The sequence below is a fragment of the Phyllostomus discolor genome, chromosome 13 (genome assembly GCF_004126475.2).
Source record: "Phyllostomus discolor isolate MPI-MPIP mPhyDis1 chromosome 13, mPhyDis1.pri.v3, whole genome shotgun sequence".
NCBI lineage: Eukaryota > Metazoa > Chordata > Mammalia > Chiroptera > Phyllostomidae > Phyllostomus > Phyllostomus discolor.
In genome coordinates this window covers 57,230,797-57,250,983 of record NC_040915.2, presented here as the reverse complement: position 1 = coordinate 57,250,983, position 20,187 = coordinate 57,230,797, and the positions used below count along the sequence as shown (strand labels likewise).

The following is a 20,187-nucleotide window of genomic DNA, read 5'->3' as shown; positions in this document are numbered from 1 at the left end:
AAGAAAAATAATCTCACAGTTTAACAGTCTTATAAAAATGAAAACATGACTGGGCCTTTTCTAGTCTGGCTGTTTTTACGCACCAACTCTATTGCCCAGCAGGAATGTCCTTGCCCACCACTCATGTGTGTGCACTGATGCCCTTGGCCACCCCAGCAGGGTTTAGTTACTCCCTAGACTTCCTGCCCAGAGCCTCACAGCTAGGGTCTCTCTGCACAAGTTCCCAGCGCAGAGAGCAAACTTTTTGGCTCTCTGTCATCAGCTGACACACTGGTGTGGTTCAGGCTGGCATAGCTAGCTAGCTGCAGGGCCTAGCAGAAAGCTCAGGATCAAAGGTCAGGTATAGGAATGGGCCCCACCCCACTGCCTTCTTCTCTTCATGCCTGTGGCTAGCTATGTAACTTGGGGTGAGTCACTTCACCCTTAGCCTCAGTTTCCCTCATCAAGTAAGAATGACAATCCTGTTTCAAGGTTCCTTTGAGGTGGTGACTGTAGAACCCTGTGCTCATGGGAAGAGAGGAGTAGGCCTGGGCTCTGACTTGGGGGTATGTTTTCCTGCCTTCTCACCCTTCAGCTCTTACCCTGAACTTCAGCTCTCTCTCCACTGTCTTTTGTGGTGACTAGTGGCTCTGCCTTTCTTGCCGCAGCCTCCCTTGCAAATGGAAATTCCAGAGGGGTGCCTTGGGGAGCTCCTCTCAGCACAGCAGCCAGCACCACTTCCTCTTCCCCTTTGCTTCTCTGGCACGTGGTTAGAGGCTGAGGGCCACCACAAGAGGCTTCCTTCCACTCTACCCAGAGGCTGTAGCCCTCTGCTCTACACTAGCCACCTCAGCAGTGGTCACACTGGCCCCGGGAGCTTTCCTGCCTGGCTGCGCAGAGTTGGGCTCTCCCTGTGGTGAGGAAGTCATGGCACAGGAAGGAAAATACCTGTTTCAGGAAGTGGGTCCAGACCCAATACTTCTGGGCTTATCCCAAGTCCCCAGGAGAGGGGCCCAGCCCTGTGGCTGAAATGCTATCTTCCCCCATAGGGCTCTGCTCAAGCAGTCTGAATTCAGCCAGCAGGGTGAGAGTGTGGCCTCACTCAACAGTCAGAGACCTCCTTTCCTAAGGCACTGCCTCAGAGAATGATAATCCCTTATGCTTTCCTTACTAATCCCCACTACTGCCTTCTCCCTAAGGCAGGCATGTGGAGGTTATCTTTGTACTGGGAGGATTCCACAGGCCAGAGCTGGGAAAAGCTAGCTGAACTCTTGGATTTCACTCCCCAGCCCTGACCCTGCCTGAGGTCATGGCTTCTTTGAGAACTTTAGTGGACTGAAGGTATTCCTGGGCTCTGCTGGGGCCGGCCAAGTATGACAGGGCTCTGATAATGTGGGGCCTGGTCTGCCTGAGCTTGACCCTGAGGGGAGCCTAAAGGGCCAGTAACTCTGGGCCGTACTGTATCCCTTTGCCAAAACCTGCCCAAACCAAGTGGCTTCCTTAAGGAGACTCTTGTCCCACAGCAGCCAGAAACGCTCCCAGAGTCTGGGGCAGTTCCCTTCAGCTCCTGTACTCTCCCCACTTTGCAGACAGCCTTAGAAGCTTAAGTTTGGCTCCTGTGACCAGTCACTATGTTCTTCCCCCACTGCCCTCAGCCTCTGCTTGTCTCCTTCCTGGTTCTTGACTCTTTCTGACCCTTGGGAAATTTTCTCTTGTTTGTGCTGGTCTTCAGGAAGCTGGGCTTTCTGTGTTCCCTCCTCTGAGAGTTTGCAGTGGGACTATTTGAGGGGGTTTCCAGGTGAGGGGAAGTTAGGTGTGAGCCCAAGACCCTGAGTCTTCTCTGTCAGGCATCCTCCTGGGGTGGAGGCGTGGAGAGGAAGCCATCATTTATTGAAGACAGGCTGCTAGGCATGCCCCCCCCCCCCACCCCGCCATTCTAATAGAATCCTAGGTATTGTCATTCTGATCTTACTATGAATGAGAAATGCTTGGCTCAGTGCTGGATCCAAATGCACACGCAGGTGCTCTCCCTACTGCCCTGAGCTCCCATCTTTTTCATCATAGGCCAGGCGGCTTAGTATAGGGGTTGAGGGGAGTATCAGTCCCTCCACCCCCATTCTCACCCTTCTTGACCCTTAGCCTTGAGGTCAAGGAGGACAATCAGGGCAGCTGCCTCAGAGCCTCATTCAGTCTTCAGCCCAGGGGGAACTTGCTTCTCTGCCTGGCTCTGAGAGGCCAGTGGAGAGGCACGGGGTTGGATCCCTCTAGCCTGTGTAGTGTAGCTAGGAGACAGTGGGGTCCTCTACTGTGTGGTCACCTCTGATGGTGTGACCTTAATATTTTTCCCACTCTTTGCCTCATTTTCCCCATTTGTAAAGGACTGTGGTTTTTCACACTGGATTTTGGCAGTGGAAGCCTTTTTTTCTTTTCTTTTTCTTCCTCTCTCTCTCTCTCATCCCCAAAGAGGTGCACCATTCCCAGAGGTACTACAATACCAGGTCGATGTGGAGTAAGTTCCTATTCTATCTCCCTGCTCCAAACATCCATTTAACACATGGTCCTCAGATGGAGGATGTATCAGATGTTACGCTGATAAGAACAGATAACTATGCTTGATTTTAGCCAAAAGGCTGATAAGTGATTGAAGTCTTTTTTCTGATAAAAATAGTTAGATATGAATTGAGCATTGGCTGTGGATCATGAGCTACCCCAAACACTTTCTCCCTCACCTCTCCTAGTCTGTGAGTGATGGTGGAAGGCCTATGACATTTTAGCACCCAGGCCAGCTGCCTCTGCCCTAGGCTAGTGATTGTGGACACTCAGGGTTAGGGAGAGCAGACAAGAGGAGGGTTTCTTGATCAAAACAAAGAGGAAGACATTTTGATCAGCTCCCATCTTCCTTCTGAGTTGTGCTGAGATCTCTCCTCTCCAGGCTGGCCATGTCCTACTACATGGCCTCTTAAACAAAGACTGCCATGAAAGTGACCCAGCCACTTTCTTGGTCATTTCATGAGCTACCCTTCCTGTGCCTAAAGCTGTGCCCCACACCATGTGGATCCCTTCCTGGTGACATCCTGTGGGGCTTCTCCAACTTGTATTATTTCATTTTGATTCAGAAAATGTTGATTAGGATTCAGAAACCTGTGGTAGACCTCAGTAATACCTGCATTGTCACTGGATCAGGGGATATAAGGACTCTGCCATCACCTGCTGGCAGCACATTTAATTGCACTCACACACACCCCTAGTCATTGGATCTGCATCAAAGCAATAGTAGGGAAGTCTCTTTTCTCCCCTTTTCTGCTCTTGCTAATGTGTTCACCAAAGGCCTGCCGTGTACCAGCAGAGAGGCTGGGCTGACACACAGCCTCTAGGGGAGCTTCCTGGGTGGATACATTGGCATGGCCCTCCTTTTGACTTTCAGATCCGTCTGCGGTGCCAGAAGGGTATCCCACCTTCTCTACGGGGCCGTGCTTGGCAGTACCTGTCAGGAGGCAAGGTGAAGCTACAGCAGAACCCTGGAAAGTTTGACGTGAGTTGCCCTTCCTTCACTCTGTTGTTCCTTCCACATCTCCTGGCATCCTTCTCCTGGCAGTGATCTTCCATGTGTCCACCTGGACCTCAGCAGTATGAGCAATGGATGGAACCACCACCCATCAAGTACCTAACTGTCCATTCTAGCTTTTTCTCCTGACAATCAGATTTGCTTTCTGGGGTTCGGTGGGCACCTCCCAGCTCTTCATGAGGAGGGGACACTCATACCACTTCCCTGAGTGCCTGGGGCCCTGTGCTTAGGGCCTTTGGGGACCTGCCTAGTAGAGCCACAGAAACCTCAACACTTCCTGGCCTTCTACCCTCTACTCTTTCTTTCCTCTCATTCATGCTCAGTCAGACACCGTTCACCTGTGTTGCTTGTGGGATTATTAGCCCAGGGTGTGGCAAAGCCAAACTATATAATATCCTTAGGAGTCAGGAGCCAGTTAGTGGCCAGGGTAAGAACACTCTGTCCTCCATTCATGGGGCTTTTTGGGCTTCCCTGGGCTGGGCAGCTCCTCTAGCATGCTCTCTTAGGAAACTGTGGGAGGCATTTGGCTTCCCTGGGATTGCCCCGGCTTACCTATTGGACCTGGCCCCAGGAATGAGGCTTTCTCCCAGGCTCTTGGAACTGATGACAGAAAGACAGTGAGAAAGCTGTGAGCCACCAGTTCTTTGTTTGCATACTTCATGTTTCAGTGAATACCATTCCCAGATAAGGGTGGGTGAAGTAGGGCAGCCTAGAGTTTCTGCTATTGACCTAAAGAGGGTGAGAGCTGTTTGCTGGCAGTACTTGGCATTGGAAGTCAGGGAGTCTGGTAGAGTGTGTCTGCCTGGGTGAAGCTCTGCATTAGGGCAGTTGGTCTGGATACCAGTACCAGGCCCCACTCTAGCAGCCTCTCAATTTCAGAGTCTTCCTCCTAGTGGCAATATGTCTTCCACTTGATGAGGCTACATCCTGGGCAGAGGGGGAGGCTCAGGGGTGGGAGCCCCACCTAAGTCCATAGCTTACTTCTGTCTGCCAGAGTACAGCATGAGAGCTGAGAGCTTGGGCAGCCTGGCCAGCCTCCTGTTAGCAAATGTGAATGCATCATGTGTGAACAGCAGAGCACAGTGCTGTGTGTGCTGAGTGGTGTGTCAGGAGAGGAATGGGCCACTCCTGTGGAGTCTTGAAGGTTGCTTGTGGAAGGAGGTAGATTTGCCAAGAAAGGTCTTCAGGATGCCCTGAAGCAAAGGTCTTCAGGATGTCCTGAGACAGTCCTAGGGGCTGGAACAGTGGTTTATGGGCACACCTGGAAGGGCTTTGCCTGTGAATAACATGGAGGAAATAGACTCGGGTGTTAGGCTCCTTCTGGCTGCTGAGGGCACATGAGCCCAAAGCAGAGGTATGATGAGGGGGAGCTGCTGGTGGCAGCACATACCTGTGTCTGTGCTCCCATGCAGACTGAAGTGGCCAACCCCAACCTCAGCTGTCAGGGCAGGTGCTACAGTACCTGGTGGCTCTAAGACATAGCCTCTCCTGCAGTTCCTGTTTCTTCCTCTTGGACAGCGCCTTCCATCCATTTCTTACCTGGTTTTCTTCTCTGGCTTCACCTCATGATGACACCAGTGCTTTCAGGCTCTTGTGGAGGCTGCAGTAGCAGCACCATCTGCCAGCAAGATACACCTGCCCTTTACTCTCAGCAGCCTTTCTCCCTACAGGTCCTTCAGCTACATTGTTTTCATTTTTACCCACTTGTGTGTGATTAAAAACCTTGGGCTGCTGAGGTACCAGGTGAGCACATCCTAGGAACTGACTTTTTGGGTTCTGAGGGCACCACCTCAAGGGAACCTCAGGAGAATTTGTGGGGCCTTCCTTCCCTTTCTGACAAAAGCAAACCTAAATTGTACTCAGTATCCAGCCCTTGGCCTGACTTAGGGATGCATAGGACACAAACAGGCCCTTGTCTTGAGGGTGTGTGGGGCTCTAGAGGTTGCACACCCACCTTTTCAACTGTGTGCCTGCTCCAGGGCCTTCTCTGGAAGCTCCTGGCTCCTCCTGCCACCCTCCAGCCTTGACTGCTCCATCAGCTTTTCTCTCAGTGCTCACTCTCACATATTAAGTTACCTGGTACCCCAAGTCCTTTAGTTCACTGCTGGAATACCCCCACCAATGGAAAAGGGCTCGTATGAAGTTACCTGCCAGTCAGGGCCCAGTCCTGTGCCTGCGCCCACTTGGTGTGTCTGCTGAGGGCCAAGCCTTCCTCCTGGGGGCCTTCCCTGATGCTGGCCCAGTCCTGCGGACAACAGACAACATGTACTTAGTCTGCTTTCCTGCTCAGCCTTATGGATTTCCTTTTTGTTGATTTTCTTATTTTTTTAAAAAAGATTTTATTTAGTATTGCGAGGGAGGGAGAGAGAAAGAGAGGTAGAGAAACGTTGATGTGTGAGAGATACTTCGATTGGTTGCCTCTCACATACCCCCCAGGTGGGGACCTGGCCCACATCCCAGGCATGTGCCCTGACTGGGAATTGAACTGGCGACCCTTCAGTTCCCAGGCCAGCACTCAGTCCACTGAGCCACACCAGCCAGGGCAATTTTTTTCTTCATTTAAAGTTGGGGTATGAATATACATAGAGTAAAATGCACAGATCTTAAGTGTGTAGTTCAGTGAGTTTTGACAAATAATATGCATGTAACTAACATGCAGATCAAAATATAGAATATTTGAAATGACCAAGAAATTATTTTTCTTTATGTAGTACAGTTGACCTTTTTAAAAAAATCCTAACCCTATGATATATTTATTGATTTTTTAGAGAGAGGGAGGAAGAAAGAAAGAGGGAGAGGAAGGGAGAGAGGAAGGGAGGGAGGGAGGGAGGAAGGAAGGGAGAAGGGGAGGAAAGGAGGGACAAAAAAGAAGGGAAAGAGAAGAGAAGAGAAGAGAAGAGAAGAGAAGAGAAGAGAAGAGAAGAGAGATCGATTGGTTGCCTCATGTACACACCTTGACCAGGATTAAACCCACAATCTTTTTGATGCATGGACAGTGCTCCAACCAACTGAGCCACCCACCAGGGCATAAAGTTGACACTTGAACAACATGGGGGTGAGAGGTGCTGACCCCCCATCAGTTGGAAAGTCCACCTATAACTTAAGTTGGTCCTCTACAGTTGACTCTTGAACAATATGGGTTTGAGTTGTGTGGGTCCACTTATATAAAGGTTTAAAAAATCTGCATATATTGAAAACACTAATTTGTGAAGATACATGCATCCCTATGTTCACTGAAGCATTATTTATAATAGCCAAGGTATGGAAGCAACTTTGGTGTTCACTGATAGACAAAAAGATAAAGGGGATGTGGTACATATATGCAATGGAATATGACTTGGCCATAAAGAGTGAAATCTTGCCATTTATGACAACATCGATGGACCTAGAGAGTATTCTGTTAAGTGAAATAAGTTGGACAGAGAAAGACAAATACCATATTATTTCACTCATATAGTGAATCTAAGAAACAAAACAAACGAACAAACAATGAAACAGACACAAACCCATAGATACAGAGAACAAACTGATTGTTGCCAGATGGAAGGGGATAGGGGATGGATGAAAATGTGAGGGATTAGGAAATGCAAATTGGCAATTACAGAATAGTCACAGATATAAAGTATAGCATAGGGAATAGAGTCAGTAATGTTGCAATTTTATGTATGGTATCAGATGGTTACTATACTTATCGAGGGGATCACTTTGTGAGGTATATACATGTCTAATTGCTAAGTTGCATACCTGAAATGAATATAATACTGCATGCCAACTATAATTTAAAAAAATATTAAAAAAAAATCCACATATAATTGGACCCCTGCAGTCCAACAGTTCAAATTTGTGCTGTTCAAGGGTCAACTGTACTTGGGTTCATAAATGGTATTCGTGCTTAAAATGTTCACAGAAATTCAAAGAAAACAGTTAAACTGTGTTGAAATCTTAACACATAGAGATGGCTGTGAGGTTAATGGTTTGACAAATGTCATGTCCTTCCAGACAGCACTGTGTGCAGATCTCACACACACCCCCCTTCCTGAATAGGCGACACCACTAGCACAGGGAGACAGGTAGCCGAAGAGTTGGGACTGAAGGCTCGGGCTTGAGTCAACCTAGCTTCCAGGCCCAGCTCCACCGTTTTTCTAACTACAAGGCCTTGGTCAAATGACTTCTCCCTCATGTGTGAACAGTGTAATGATAGGACCTTTATGGTAGCCTTCCATCTTAGGGATGTGACATAAGGTGGGTTCTAAAAGAAATTTCTGTAAGTTATTTCCAGCTACGGCTATGGTGCACATCCTTACCCACACAGGTCTTCCTGGGGCCAAGATTACTGCTCAGCGTTTCCAGGGCCCTGCCTTACCCTTTCTTCTTTGCCCTGCCCAGGCTTTTCCACCTGGGCTTCCTGGCCTATCTCTGGAAGACCCAGTTCGTGATGGGATTGGGTGGGCACTGCCCCTGGTGGGGGCTCCTCTAATACCTGGGGTAGTTTTATCCTCCTAGCCATCCCTAACTCCTAATGTACTCTCTCAACCTTGTTTCTAGGAGCTGGATATGTCCCCTGGGGACTCCAAGTGGCTGGATGTGATTGAGCGTGACCTGCACCGGCAGTTCCCTTTCCATGAGATGTTTGTGTCCCGGGGGGGCCATGGGTGAGCAGCCTGGGCGTGGTAGTCTGTTGATGGCTTTAGGCTTTGTCCCTCAGAAATCAGAGGAGGTAAATGCATTTGGAGGTATCTAGGGGGCTCAGGAGCTAGGGACCCTAAACTCTACTTTTAAGGTTTTATTTATTTTACATAGAGGGGAAGGGAGGGAGAATGACAGGGAGAGAAACATCAATGTGCCTGAGAAACATTGATCAGTTGCCTCTCGCATGCCCCCAACTTGGGACCTGGCCCACAACCCAGCCATGTACCCTGACTGGGAATCGAACCAGCAACCTTTCAGTTCATAGGCCAGTGCTCAATCAACTGAGCCGCACCAGCCAGGGCCCAAACTCCACTTTTAGAGTTTTCCTTCTTTGCTTTGAGTTTAATGGGTCCTCTTGGTGTCTCCTCTTACCTCTGGGGCAACTTTCATTATTTACTCCCCAGAGGGTTAGCATTTGCCCAGCCCAACTGTTTCCTGGAAACAGGTTTTAGTGGGGAGAAAGAGGGTTAGAGATAGTGGGGTGAATAGAGGGTATGTAGGAAGGGAAAGAAGTGGCAGGCTAGGACACCAAGACAGACCCCTGGGACAGAATGGGTTGGCTGAGATGCCACAGCTTCTGGGTGAGGGGCCCATACTTCCAGCCCCGACGCATCTTTACCCTGTATCTGGCATCCCAGCTTGGCCTTGCCCCCTGCTTTCTCTTTCGAGGCTCTGCTCTCACCTCTCAAATGCAGGGAGCACCTCTCTTCTTCCATCCCCTGGTCATGTGAGAGTTCATGAGCTACAGTCAGAGACTGACCCCTTAATGACCACTGTCAAGTCACATCCCCTCTCCAGAGAAGTATGAATTCTTAGACAAGTCTGGTCTAGTGGGGCACAGGTGAGGGCAGTGGGTAGCAGAGTCACACCTGTCATTCCTACAATGCTTGGCCTTTCCACAGCCAGCAGGACCTGTTCCGTGTGCTGAAGGCCTACACGCTGTACCGACCTGAGGAAGGCTACTGCCAGGCCCAGGCACCCATTGCTGCTGTTCTGCTGATGCACATGCCTGCTGAGGTACCACCAGGCCCTGGGCAGGCAGGTGGGCGGGCAAGGAACACCCAACAGCCAGGCTTTACGTCTCTTTTGCCCACAGCAAGCGTTCTGGTGCCTGGTGCAGATTTGTGAGAAGTACCTGCCCGGCTACTACAGTGAGAAACTGGTGAGTGCTTGCTGGGCCCAGGACCTGGTCTGGGACCTGCCCCAGGCTGGACACCATTTGTGGCATCTCCAGGACTTTCTCTCCACAGACACTGCTGCCCTCGCTTGAACCGTTCCTGGCCTTCTTTCTTCTGTTGCTTTCAAGCTGAAGTCCCCAGGCCAGCCAGGGTCAGGTCTCCCAGGCTCCAGCATCATCAGTTCCACACTTGTTTCCATTTCAGCCTTCAGCCATCTGGCTACTTGGCAGGATCGTATTTCCTCTAGTGCACCAAGTTCTTCCCTGCCTTGGCCTTGGCATATACTTAAACCTCTGCCCCTTTCCTTCCCTTCCTTCCTCTGGTAACTCCTTTCCCTCATCTTTCTGCCCTCAGGGAGCTGTCCTTGACCCTGATGAAAAGGACACCTGGCACACACCACTCAGCATTCCTGCTCCTGCCATTTTCTGGGCACTTAGCCCTCCTCCCACTCTCCCTAGTCTTTTTGCTCCTGCGACTCATGTCTGTCTGCCCCTTTTCACTACACGCTCATAAAGGGGACTCTGTCTGTTGGCTCATCATTATATTCCATAACCCAGCATGAGACTGGCTCCCCGCAGGCAGGAAGCCACCTGAGGAATGAATGAATGCTTGCCTGGTGCAGGGGGCCTGGGTGAGGTCCCTGCCCTGGCTGGTACAGGCCTATGGTCATGACTTCACTCTCCCCTCAGGAGGCGATCCAGCTGGATGGGGAGATCCTCTTCTCACTGCTGCAGAAGGTGTCGCCCGTGGCCCACAAGCACCTCAGCCGGCAGAAGATCGACCCCCTGCTTTACATGACAGAGTGGTTCATGTGTGCCTTCGCCCGCACCCTGCCCTGGAGCTCTGTGCTGCGCGTCTGGGACATGTTCTTCTGCGAAGGTATTGGGCTGAGCTCCCGGGAGCAGCCCCCTGCCCCCAGCCCCGCCCACAGGGGAGCCTCTCTTTTCAGAGAAGGTCTCTAAAGGCCCCCTGGCACTCATTGCCCACTCCCATCCCCCCATTGCAGGAGTCAAGATCATCTTCCGGGTGGGGTTGGTGCTGCTGAAGCATGCGCTGGGCTCCCCGGAGAAGCTCAAGGCCTGCCAGGGCCAGTACGAGACCATCGAGCGACTGCGAAGCCTCAGCCCCAAGATCATGCAGGAAGCCTTTCTGGTCCAGGAGGTGAGGCCCGTACCTTCCTCTCACCACTTGGAGGGGGAGATGTGTGGGCCCTCTGGAGGGGAGCCTGGTAACCCTCTGCGCCTGAGAGTGGGTCATTGGTGCTAGGCTCAGTGTTCAGCAGCCCAGCATGGTGTGGGTGGACCTCATCCTTCAATCAGTGAGAAGAGGGGGCACAGAGAGGTCTAAGTTTGTGGGGCCTTCCCTGTACTGCACCACTTGGAAATGAGAGGAGCTACAACCCATCACCCCCTCTTCTTCCCTGGTACCATATCCATGGCCTTGGCTTTAATTTCCATTTTTTCTGTCTTTTGTGGATTTTTGTCTCTTGGAGGCTGTAATTAGGTGACATATAGCTAGGCGAATAGAGTCATGAGTTGTGGGCAGCTTTCTCCTCTGAGGCCTGGGTCTCAAGGGCCTGGCTCACCGCCGCCAGGAGACTTGTGACCACCACAGGGACCAGACCTTTATCCTTTCTATGGTCAGACTTTAGTGACCAGAACTGGGGGACTCTAAGGCAGAGGGGCGGGGCCTGGGCTGGGAGGCAGAGGGGAAGTTTCTTTCTGGTGCCCACCTGCCTGTCACTGCTCCCACAGGTGGTAGAGTTGCCAGTGACAGAGCGCCAGATTGAGCGTGAGCACCTCATCCAGCTACGGCGCTGGCAGGAGACCCGGGGTGAACTGCAGTGCCGCCCCCTGCCTAGGCTGCATGGTGCCAAGGCCATCCTGGAGGCGGAGCCAGGCCCCCGGCCCACCCTGCAACCTTCACCGTCTATCCGCCTGCCCCCAGATGCCCTGCTCCCTGGCTCCAAAGGCAAACCAAAGCCATCCAGGAAGATTCATAAGGAGCAGAAGGAGCAGCAGAATCAGGAGGCAGCGAGTGGGCAGCTGGACAAGACCCCAGTGCCAACTCAAGCCAAGGTGGCAGTCGCTGCAGGAGACGCATGTCCCCCGCAGGATGTGCCCCTGAAGGACCCAGTCCACCTGGCCCCTGCCCCTCAGGACTCAGCTCCCCTGGATTCAGCCCACCACTGCTCCCAGGAGAGCCTGACGTCGCAGGAGAGTGAGGACACTTACTTGTAACCCTGGCATCTCAGGCCTCCAGGGTGGGGTCTCCACACACCTCCATGGTTCACGGACTGACACTCCAGGGCCTGCGCACCCTCTGAGGGCTCAGCTGCCTGGCCACTGGGTGCAGCGAGTCTGGCTGGCCCAGCACAGATTCTGCCTGAGCCTCCTTATTTATTTTTTCCAGAGTGGAGCTCAGGCCAGCCCAGCTGGGGCAGGCAGAAGTGAGGGCCTCACTCAGGGCCTCCTCCTAGGGGGATGTTCCCCAGGACTAGGGCACTGACATTAAGGGAGTAGGTGGGGTGTTCTTTGTGTAAAATAGAAACATGGGTTTTTTGTACAGAAATAAACAGGCTTGTGTAGAGAACTGGTGTGCAGCTGGGGACTGGGAAGGGGTTACCACCCCTGGTGCACAGCATATCTTTTCCACTCCCTACAGAGCTGTCATCCTGGCCCCAGCCAAGCACCAGAGCCTCTCTGAGAAGTACCTTTGCCAGAGCGATGACAAGTCCAGGGCCAGCCCTTATTCTTGGTCCCTGTTTTCCCTCACGCCATCCCTCTGCCTCATGTCCACCACCTACCATGGGTGAGGGTCAACCCAGGAGAGTGAAGGCTGGATCCCGAGGCCTGCTCCCCAGGCCTTGATCCTACTCATCACTGATTGGAGGGGGTCCTTTAAGGAGATCCCTTCAGAGTTTCCATCCTTAAGGCCTGACCTGGATGCTACTTGTGGCCTTGATAAGGTTCTAAGTGCTCATTCTGGGTCAGGTACTGGTGCCAGAGGTGGGAGACCAGGAAGGGCCTCACGTGGATAACCCAGGTCACCACTGGGAGAGAGGGCAGAAGGCTGGGTCTTGGATAAAAGACCACCTGTCATTTAAGTGCCATGCTGGGCTGGCTGTGTCACCACCTGACCAGGCAGGCTCCATTATCTCCATTTGACAGATGAAGCAGCAGAGGAGCTGAGTGAGAAAGGTGAGGCTGGTCCAAATTTATACCCAGAGCCCCTCAGCTGCCTCTCCTGACCAGGGTGCCAGAGGACCTGGCTGCCACTGAGGGCCCAGGCAGGCTCTGTGGTCACAGCTGATGACTGGTGAGGTTACGGACAGGGTGTCCCTGGGAGAGGCCCCCCTTCTGCTGAGGAAGCAGCTTTTCCAGTCAAACAATAGCGGCTGTTCCTGGCAGGCCACCAAGCTAGGCTGGGCCATGGAGGGAGGGGGGAGAAGAGGGAGCAGTGGAGCCTCCCTAGGAGCTTTCAGGCATCTCAGGGCTTCGGCCTGGAACATCTTGTCCTGGTACAGCTGGGTATACTGAGGCCTGAGAAGGTCAAGGCAGGCCATCACTTCCTGCTTCCCAACCCTGACACCTGTGGTTTTCCACCACATCTGCACCATGAATGAGATGAGGGGCTCAGCCTTTGAGGACAGTCCCCTCCCCCTGACCCTCCAGGGGACAGGTCAGGATGTGGCGGCTGCACAGTGTTCCACAGGAACCCACTGAGCCGGAGCCTGGGGAGGGAAGGCGCTGCCCAGCTTCCATCCGCCTGCAGTGGAGGCCCCAAGTAGGCGGGAGGCCTGTGTGGGCCTGCTTTAACCTGCTTGGTTCAAAGCCTCAGATCTGAGGCTTGAGGATGCGCAAGCCAGACAGCACCCCCCCCCCCACCTCCACTGAGCATGCTGAGTCCTGCTACTGGGCCAGCCTTGGTGTGCTGATGCCTGCTTAGCCTTGGGGTCTTAGCCCTGAGGAGGCCTGAGCAGAGCCCAGTCCTAACTTCAAAATGAGTCCAAATTAGTCCTGGGGCGTCGGCCAGTGAGTGCCCAGGGCCTCCTAGGGCATGAAGCAAGTTTAGATATGCTCAGGCTAGATGGGTTCTTCTAATGGCTGCTGGCTTTGGGAGGCCTCAACAGGGCTCAGGTCCCAGGTCTGAGACCTGAGTACCGAGTGAGCCCCAGATACATGGGCCTGTGCCCTGCGGTCTGAGCCTTGGGCATTCCTGGCCCAAGCGTAGTCTTCAGGGGCCTCCTTAGGCCTGGCCACCTTCAACACCCTCCCAACAGTATGACTCAGGGGGATGGGGCCCTTCCTACCTCTGTGACCATGGTGGGGAGAGTTCTTCCATGAGAGGAAGGAGGCAGAAAGGTGTCTGGATACTTTGTTAGGAGAGAAGCATGAGTCCCCAGGGCTGCAGAGTGGACCCCTACCCCTCCACGCTCCAAAGGTTTGGGGCAGCATTCTGGTCCCAGAGAAGCCCTGATTCTCCTCGCGGCCCTTCCAACCCATAATGACCTCAATCACAAGACCCATTTGGGGGCCTGAAAACCAAAAACGACCGCATGCTTCCTGCAAGCTTCCTACCTCAGGATACACCATCAGCCTGCGGAAAGGGCGGGGCCCGGGGAGGGGGCGCGGCATGGGCGGGGTCTACAGGATTCGACCGGGCGGTGTCAGCTGGTGATCCCAAAGCCAGAACTGAAGGAGCCGAGTCAGTCGGGGCGGGGCCCGGCGGCCGGGAGGAGCTTGGTGAGGCTCCGGCAATAGAAGGGGGTGCGGCCACCCCGGATAGGCCGAGCGTCCCGCAGGGCGTGGCCCTCAGGGAGCCCGACGCTGCGCGGGGTTGGGCGGTCCCGAGGCCCAGCGGCGTGGACCAGGCTGCGCGGCGTCTCCTTTAAGCCCCCGGCACCGCCCCCCACCCCGCCCCCGGCGCGGCGCGGCCTGGGTCTGGCTGGCTGGTGGCGGGGTCCGGTCCGCGCGGACCGCGATGGAACTGCACATCCTAGAGCACCGGGTGCGGGTGCTGAGCCTCGCCCGCTCCGGTCTCTGGCTCTACACCCACCCGCTCATCAAGCTGCTATTCCTGCCCCGCCGAAGCCGGTGCGCGCCCGGGTTCGGGGGCACAGATTAGGGTGGGCTCCACTGTCGCTCCGAGACAGGGTCTGGAGATTAGAGTCGCCACGAGGCGAGCGGGGGCGAACGGGGAGCGGGCGGGAGGTCCCTTTCACCCCACTCCACCCCCGGCCGCCATCCGGCCGGGCCTTACCCTCCCTGGGACCGCCGCCTATCCGGGGCCAGTTAAGGCGCAAACAGCCTAAAGTGGGCAATGTTTAATTCCGAGCGGTATCAGATTGGGGCATTCCTTCCTGGCGACTGCGGGGAACTTCTTCCAAACGCCTCCCATCTGTTCAGAGGGGCCGGTGTAGGCGACTCCAGGTCCGATGCCCCGGGGCTGTCTCCGCGGGTGAGCCTCTCCTCCCTCCCGGAATGGAGGGGCGGGGGACTCCTGCGGAGGTCTGGAGGCGAAAAACAGCTCGCGATTCCGGACATGGGGCCCACACCCCACAGTCATTGGAAGAAAACTGAGGCATGAGGGGGCAGGGAGACTCCCGGCGTAGGGGTAATTTGGGCGGATGCAGCGAAGTCTACCCGCCCCCTCCTCCCAACCCAGGCTGAAGATGTTCCCCACCCCCAACCAGGTGCAAGTTCTTCAGCCTGACGGAGACTCCTGAGGATTACACGCTCATGGTGGACGAGGAGGGCTTCAAAGGTGGGGGCTGGGCTGGGGAGAGATGTTGCACTCTCTTCGCGGGATTCTCACTAGATGCTGAGATCGAATGACTCAGGAGCTGAGAGGCCTTCAAGGCAGCAGGGTCTGCATTCAACTTGGATTCCTCAACTCACTGGCTGTGTGCCCTTGAGCAAGTCACTTCCCCTCTCTGAGCTGTTTGTTTCCTCTTACGGAAAATGGGTAGAGTTATAATTCTGATCTGATAGGGTCCCATGAGGACTGTGTTCGAACGGCACTTATAAGGCTCCGACTGGCAGCAGGACCTCAGTTATACTTGCTGGCAAGAACCAGGGGTTCCTGTGGCTGTTATAGCCCCATAGCCATTATTTTCCCCTGGACTTTTTTTTCCCTAGTGCTGTTCATCTCCCTGGCTGTCTGGGAGCTCCAAGATTCTGAGGGTTGGGGAAGGAATGCAGGAGCAGGCAGCCAGCCCAGGGCAGGGTCCTGGGGTTTGGGGTAGGGGGAGGTCTTAGCCATGCTCGGGCAATTCGCAGCCACCTTGGCCCCAGCCCCTGATCTGGATTGGACAGCAGCCTGGCCCCTCCCTGGCCTCTGGAGCTGACTTCTGGCTCCTACTCCTGCCAGCCTGACCTATCCTCACAGGCCTGGAGTCTCAGGCCAGCCAAATGGGGCTTGACCCATCTCCCACTGAACTGTTTCAGGCTTTAGTTTCCCTGTTTGTACTGCAGAAAAGTTTGGATCTGAAAGTTTGGGTCTGTTAAGGAAGAAGGGCATATCCCAGGCAACCTGGTCTCCTGGCGCCCTCTTGTGGTGCCACGCAATATAAAGCGTCTTAACCCACAAATATGGTCAGGAGGTACATACTGTTGCCTCATTTTACAGATAAGGAAACTGAGGCTCAGAGAAGTTAAATAATTTGCACCAGGTCAACAGTAAGTAAATGGAAAAGCTGATATTTGAACCCAGGTTGTCTAAATCTGGAGCTCTTAACTGGAAAGTTTGAATCCTTGGCAGGCCAGCACCTGAAGCATATCTCTGTCCTTGCATACAAGCAGGTGTCAGGAGCAGAGCTTGGGGGAGGGAGATAGCCCCAGTCTCCAGACCTGGCCTTACCTTGGTAGAGCTCTCCAAGGCACTAACAGGGAAACTGAAGGGTAGGGGCCAGCCCTTCAGGCTCTGACTGGTCATGTGGCCTCTGCCTGCAGAGCTGCCCCCATCTGAGTTCCTGCAAGTGGCTGAGGCCACGTGGCTGGTGATGAACGTGTCGTCCCACAGTGGTGCAGCAGTGCAAGCTGCTGGGGTCACCAAGATTGCCCGCTCAGTCATTGCGCCGCTGGCCGAGCACCACGTGTCCGTGCTGATGCTGTCCACTTACCAGACAGACTTCATCCTGGTGAGTTTCCTGCAGGTGCCAATGTAGGGCAGGGTGGGTATGGCTGCCTGGGACCAGTATGATATGCCATCTTCCTGTGGCCCAGGTGCGGGAGCAGGACCTGTCTGTGGTGATCCACACGTTGGCCCAGGAGTTCGACATTTACCGAGAGGTGGGCGGGGAGCCAGTGCCTGTTGCCAGGGATGATTCCAGCAATGGCTTTTCCCGTGCTCAGCATGGTGAGGGCGCCCTCTATACCCAGACCTAGGTGGGCCGGGGTGGGGGGGGTTGCGGTCCTCTTCCCACTAACTGAGGCCCTTGTGCAGGTGTGTCTGTGCGTGTGGGGAGAATAGCTGCCACTGACTGCCTGACAGGATAGGAAGTTGGGGCTGGGGAAACCAAGGCAGGTTTCTGCAGAACAGGATGCTACACCCAGCCCAGGCCCCTCCCTGGCCAGCCACCAGAGGGCGCCCCAGCCCACAGTCCTTTTATTCACCCTCCACCTCCTGGCTCCTCCCCGTAGGGCCCAACCCTACAGTGCATCCCATCCAGAGCCCTCAGAACCGCTTCTGTGTCCTCACACTGGACCCTGAAACACTGCCAGCCATCGCCACCACCCTCATTGACGTCCTCTTCTACTCCCACAGGTGGGCCCAGTTTGCATTTAGTCTTTGTTTTCACATCAGTGTTAGCTATGCTCTGTCCCACCACCTTCCGCAGTTGCTTGGTTCTGCGACCCTGTGCCTTGTTCTGTGTCTTGGTTCCTGGCAGCCTTCGTGCCTGCGCACCCTCCACTGATGCTCAGGAAAGGCTCCGGTGCTGCGGCTGGAGCCCTCGGCTGTAGTGTGGGCAGAGCCACCCAGGAGCCAGGCCTGGTCAGGCCCTCCGGCCCTGGGGTCCTTTGGAACAGGCAGGGTTCATTGTCCTCCCCCACCCCCGACCCCCACTCGGAACCATTAGAAGATCAGGGTCCTAGGACAGGAAAGGAAAGTAGCCCAGAGACAGGAGGGCCGGCCCAGGAGTCTGGAGGCCGACCAGGAGGAGGTGGCGTGGGCTGGGTGCCTGGCAGAGGACCTGAGCCTCCTGTCCCTTCCCAGTGCCCCCAAGGAGGCAGCTGCTGGTGATCCTGGACCCAGCTCCATCACGTTCTTTGCCTTCTCCCTCATCGAGGGCTACATCTCCATTGTCATGGATGCGGAGATACAGAAAAAGTATGTGACCCCTGACCCTAAGCCAAGCCCAGGGAAGAAGGGGGTGGAGCATCAGACTCGGGAGTCACCAGGTCTCCCTGACTCCCCAGGTTCCCCAGTGACCTCCTGCTAACCAGCTCCACAGGCGAGCTGTGGCGGATGGTGCGCATCGGGGGGCAGCCCCTGGGTTTTGGTGAGGAGCACTCCCTGTGTTTGGGGGCGTGGGGAGGGCCCGTGGGGTGACCAGGGTGACCCACACGGACCTCTCCTCAACCCTCAGACGAATGCGGGATCGTGGCCCAGATCGCAGGTCCCTTGGCCGCGGCCGACATCTCTGCCTACTACATCAGCACCTTCAACTTTGACCACGCCCTGGTGAGCACCACAGGCCGGGGTTGGGGCTCCCAGAGGGACACTGAGGCCCAGAAGGATGGGTGGGGGGACAGGAGGTGGTTCCAGTGGGCCAGGAAGTTGGAGCGGCCCTGACCGCTTCTTCCCCCACCTGTCCACAGGTGCCTGAGGAGGGCATCAGCAGTGTCATCGAAGTCCTCCAGCGACGGCAGGAGGGCCTGGGCTCCTGAGGCCGGAGGGGAGCGGCAGTCTCTGTGCTCTCCCCTTGTCCCCAGGCTTCCAGAGACTTCTCTAAGCTATTTCCTCCAGCTCTGGATGAGCCCACTTCCCTCTTCTTCCTCCCTCATTCACGCAGGGCCCCCCCCTCCTGCGTTCTGTATGTAAGCTGCGTGCAGGCACCGGCTCTCACGTGGACACGCATGTCTGCCCACACAGGGGAACACGGTGCTCCCGGCTTCTACGAGGAAGCCCTCGACCCATCACTCCCTGCACAGCCTCCGGCGTTTGCACATTCCCTGCCTGAGGCTCAAGCCGCCCCCGCTCCCCACTCCCCGCTCCCCGCACCCGGGCCCGCTGCTCCCCGAACCCGGGCCCTCAGCGCCGCTCCGCCTCTGGCTGGGTGGTCTTCCCTCGCCAGGTGGGTTCCGACAGTGCCTCTCCAACACGGCCTCCAGGAAAAGTATTTTTACATCTCTCTTTTTCTTTTTTTAAAAAAATTCAACTTGTTAATAAAGGGCTTGCAGTGACCAGGCGGGGCTGTGGTCTTTGGGGGTCGTCTGAGCCTCAGCTGCAGCGGCCGTGCTGCTGCTCGGGCCTCCTGCCTGAGGGTCCGGTCTCCCGTGCAGCTGGCTGGGCTCCTGGGCTCCGGCTCCCCTCGCCTCCAGGGTGCTAGCGAACCGTCTCCACTTGAGACGAGGATCCAAACCTTTGAAAAATGAAGTGAGTTAGCCAAGGTTACGTGATTCCCATCCAGGGCTGCCTGGCTCTGAAGGCCGGGCCCTTTCTTCATTCCTTGCTGCCCCTGGAGTAGCCCAGAAGGTTCTGAACATGGGTAGAAGCTCCCAGACCCTCCTGCCTGGGGATCCCCCAGCTTTCTCTGCCCCCTCGGGGGATGGCTCACCTATTGCGAAACCTCCTCAAGGGGGACCTAAGAGTGCCTTTCTTCCAGGCTGCCGCCTGCTTGCTTCTGGACCACGCCTGAGTCTGGCTGGCCCCCACAGGAGTCCCTGCTGGCCCAGAGATCAGTCCGTTCTTGCCCCCACAGGCCTCCTGGCACAGTGGTGGAAGGGGGCCAGCCAGAGCAGGGACTTGGGAGTCTGCACAGTGGTCTTCCCCCACCAGGAGGGCGGGATGGGGGCCTGGAGGCTGCCTGGAGCCCGCTCCCCTGTCAGCTACCTGCCTGGGCCGGGGGCTCAGCCAGCACATCTGGGCCCGAGCTTCCTGTCGTGGAGGGGCCGCCTCTCCCCTCGGTGAGGCTGGGATTCCGCTGTGGCCTGATGGGGCCCCACAGATGCAATGCAGAGGTTATCAGGTGCCCTCAGCCCAGACCCGCCCGCACTCAGGAAGGGAAGAAGGGTGTGACTTCGTCGTACTCAGAGCTTGCTGTGGCTCCCCAGAAAAGTCAGAGCGGGGCCGGGCCTCTGGCAGTGCGCCCGCCCTGACCCCGGGGACCTGGGGACCCACAGATCAGAGGAGCTGAGAGCGCATCCTGGCCCGGTGAGTGAGCAGCCAGGGACCCTGGGGCTAGCCATTTACCCTTGGCCTCAGTTTCCCCTTGTGCGTGGAGACCTAGGAGTCTGCTCCTTTAGGACCATGTGCCCTGTGGCCCTGGGCAGGGGGCGTTTCTTTGTGATCTTTCGTTGGGGGAGGGGTCCCATTCTTCCTGAAGGGCCCGTCTTGGACCCTGGCTGGCTTGGGGATGAGGTGGGGGTTTAGAACCAGAATTCTTGACCTTCGGCTGCAGAGCTCCTGGCCGCACATTTGGTCTGGGGGCCTCTCTGTCCATCTGTGTCCCTCTGATTCCTGCTCCATTTGAGTGTTTCTGTCTCCGTGGTTTTCCAAGCGCCTCGGGCCCCGCCCAGTCCCTCAGACCCCACAACGGTGAGTTCTTAGGGC

General features: G+C 55.4%; 2 protein-coding genes and 1 pseudogene across 5 annotated transcripts in view; 2 read left to right on the top strand and 1 right to left on the bottom strand.

Annotated features, from left to right (window-relative positions):
* Positions 1–12,003, top strand: part of TBC1D10A (TBC1 domain family member 10A) — a 29,976-nt gene extending 17,973 nt beyond the window's left edge. Inside the window, exons 3-9 of one of the 2 annotated variants that reach the window (XM_028527319.1) lie at positions 3,404–3,511; positions 8,090–8,196; positions 9,136–9,250; positions 9,330–9,395; positions 10,101–10,290; positions 10,418–10,572; positions 11,166–12,003. In XM_028527319.1, the coding sequence (XP_028383120.1) occupies positions 3,404–3,511; positions 8,090–8,196; positions 9,136–9,250; positions 9,330–9,395; positions 10,101–10,290; positions 10,418–10,572; positions 11,166–11,651 (1,227 nt within the window). In that variant the 3' untranslated portion in view covers positions 11,652–12,003. The remainder of the gene's footprint in view (positions 1–3,403; positions 3,512–8,089; positions 8,197–9,135; positions 9,251–9,329; positions 9,396–10,100; positions 10,291–10,417; positions 10,573–11,165) is intronic. The other variant, XM_036014201.1, reaches the window with a different exon arrangement.
* On the bottom strand, positions 2,441–2,621 carry LOC114510501 (annotated as a pseudogene).
* A 2,274-nt stretch (positions 12,004–14,277) lies between the features above and the next one.
* CASTOR1 (cytosolic arginine sensor for mTORC1 subunit 1) lies at positions 14,278–18,819 on the top strand. 3 transcript variants are annotated; one of them, XM_028527690.2, is made up of 9 exons: positions 14,281–14,507; positions 15,107–15,177; positions 16,365–16,552; positions 16,638–16,770; positions 17,055–17,178; positions 17,629–17,742; positions 17,832–17,914; positions 18,002–18,096; positions 18,234–18,819. In XM_028527690.2, exons 1-9 carry the CDS (start codon positions 14,395–14,397, stop codon positions 18,300–18,302), a joined length of 990 nt encoding a protein of 329 aa, XP_028383491.1. In that variant the 5' UTR covers positions 14,281–14,394; the 3' UTR covers positions 18,303–18,819. The 3 variants fall into 3 exon arrangements, with proteins under 3 accessions (XP_035870097.1, XP_028383491.1, XP_035870098.1); XM_036014205.1 differs by lacking the exon at positions 14,281–14,507 and adding an exon at positions 14,521–14,539; XM_036014204.1 differs by lacking the exon at positions 17,629–17,742 and having other exon boundaries at positions 14,278–14,507.
* The last annotated feature ends 1,368 nt before the right edge of the window (positions 18,820–20,187 follow it).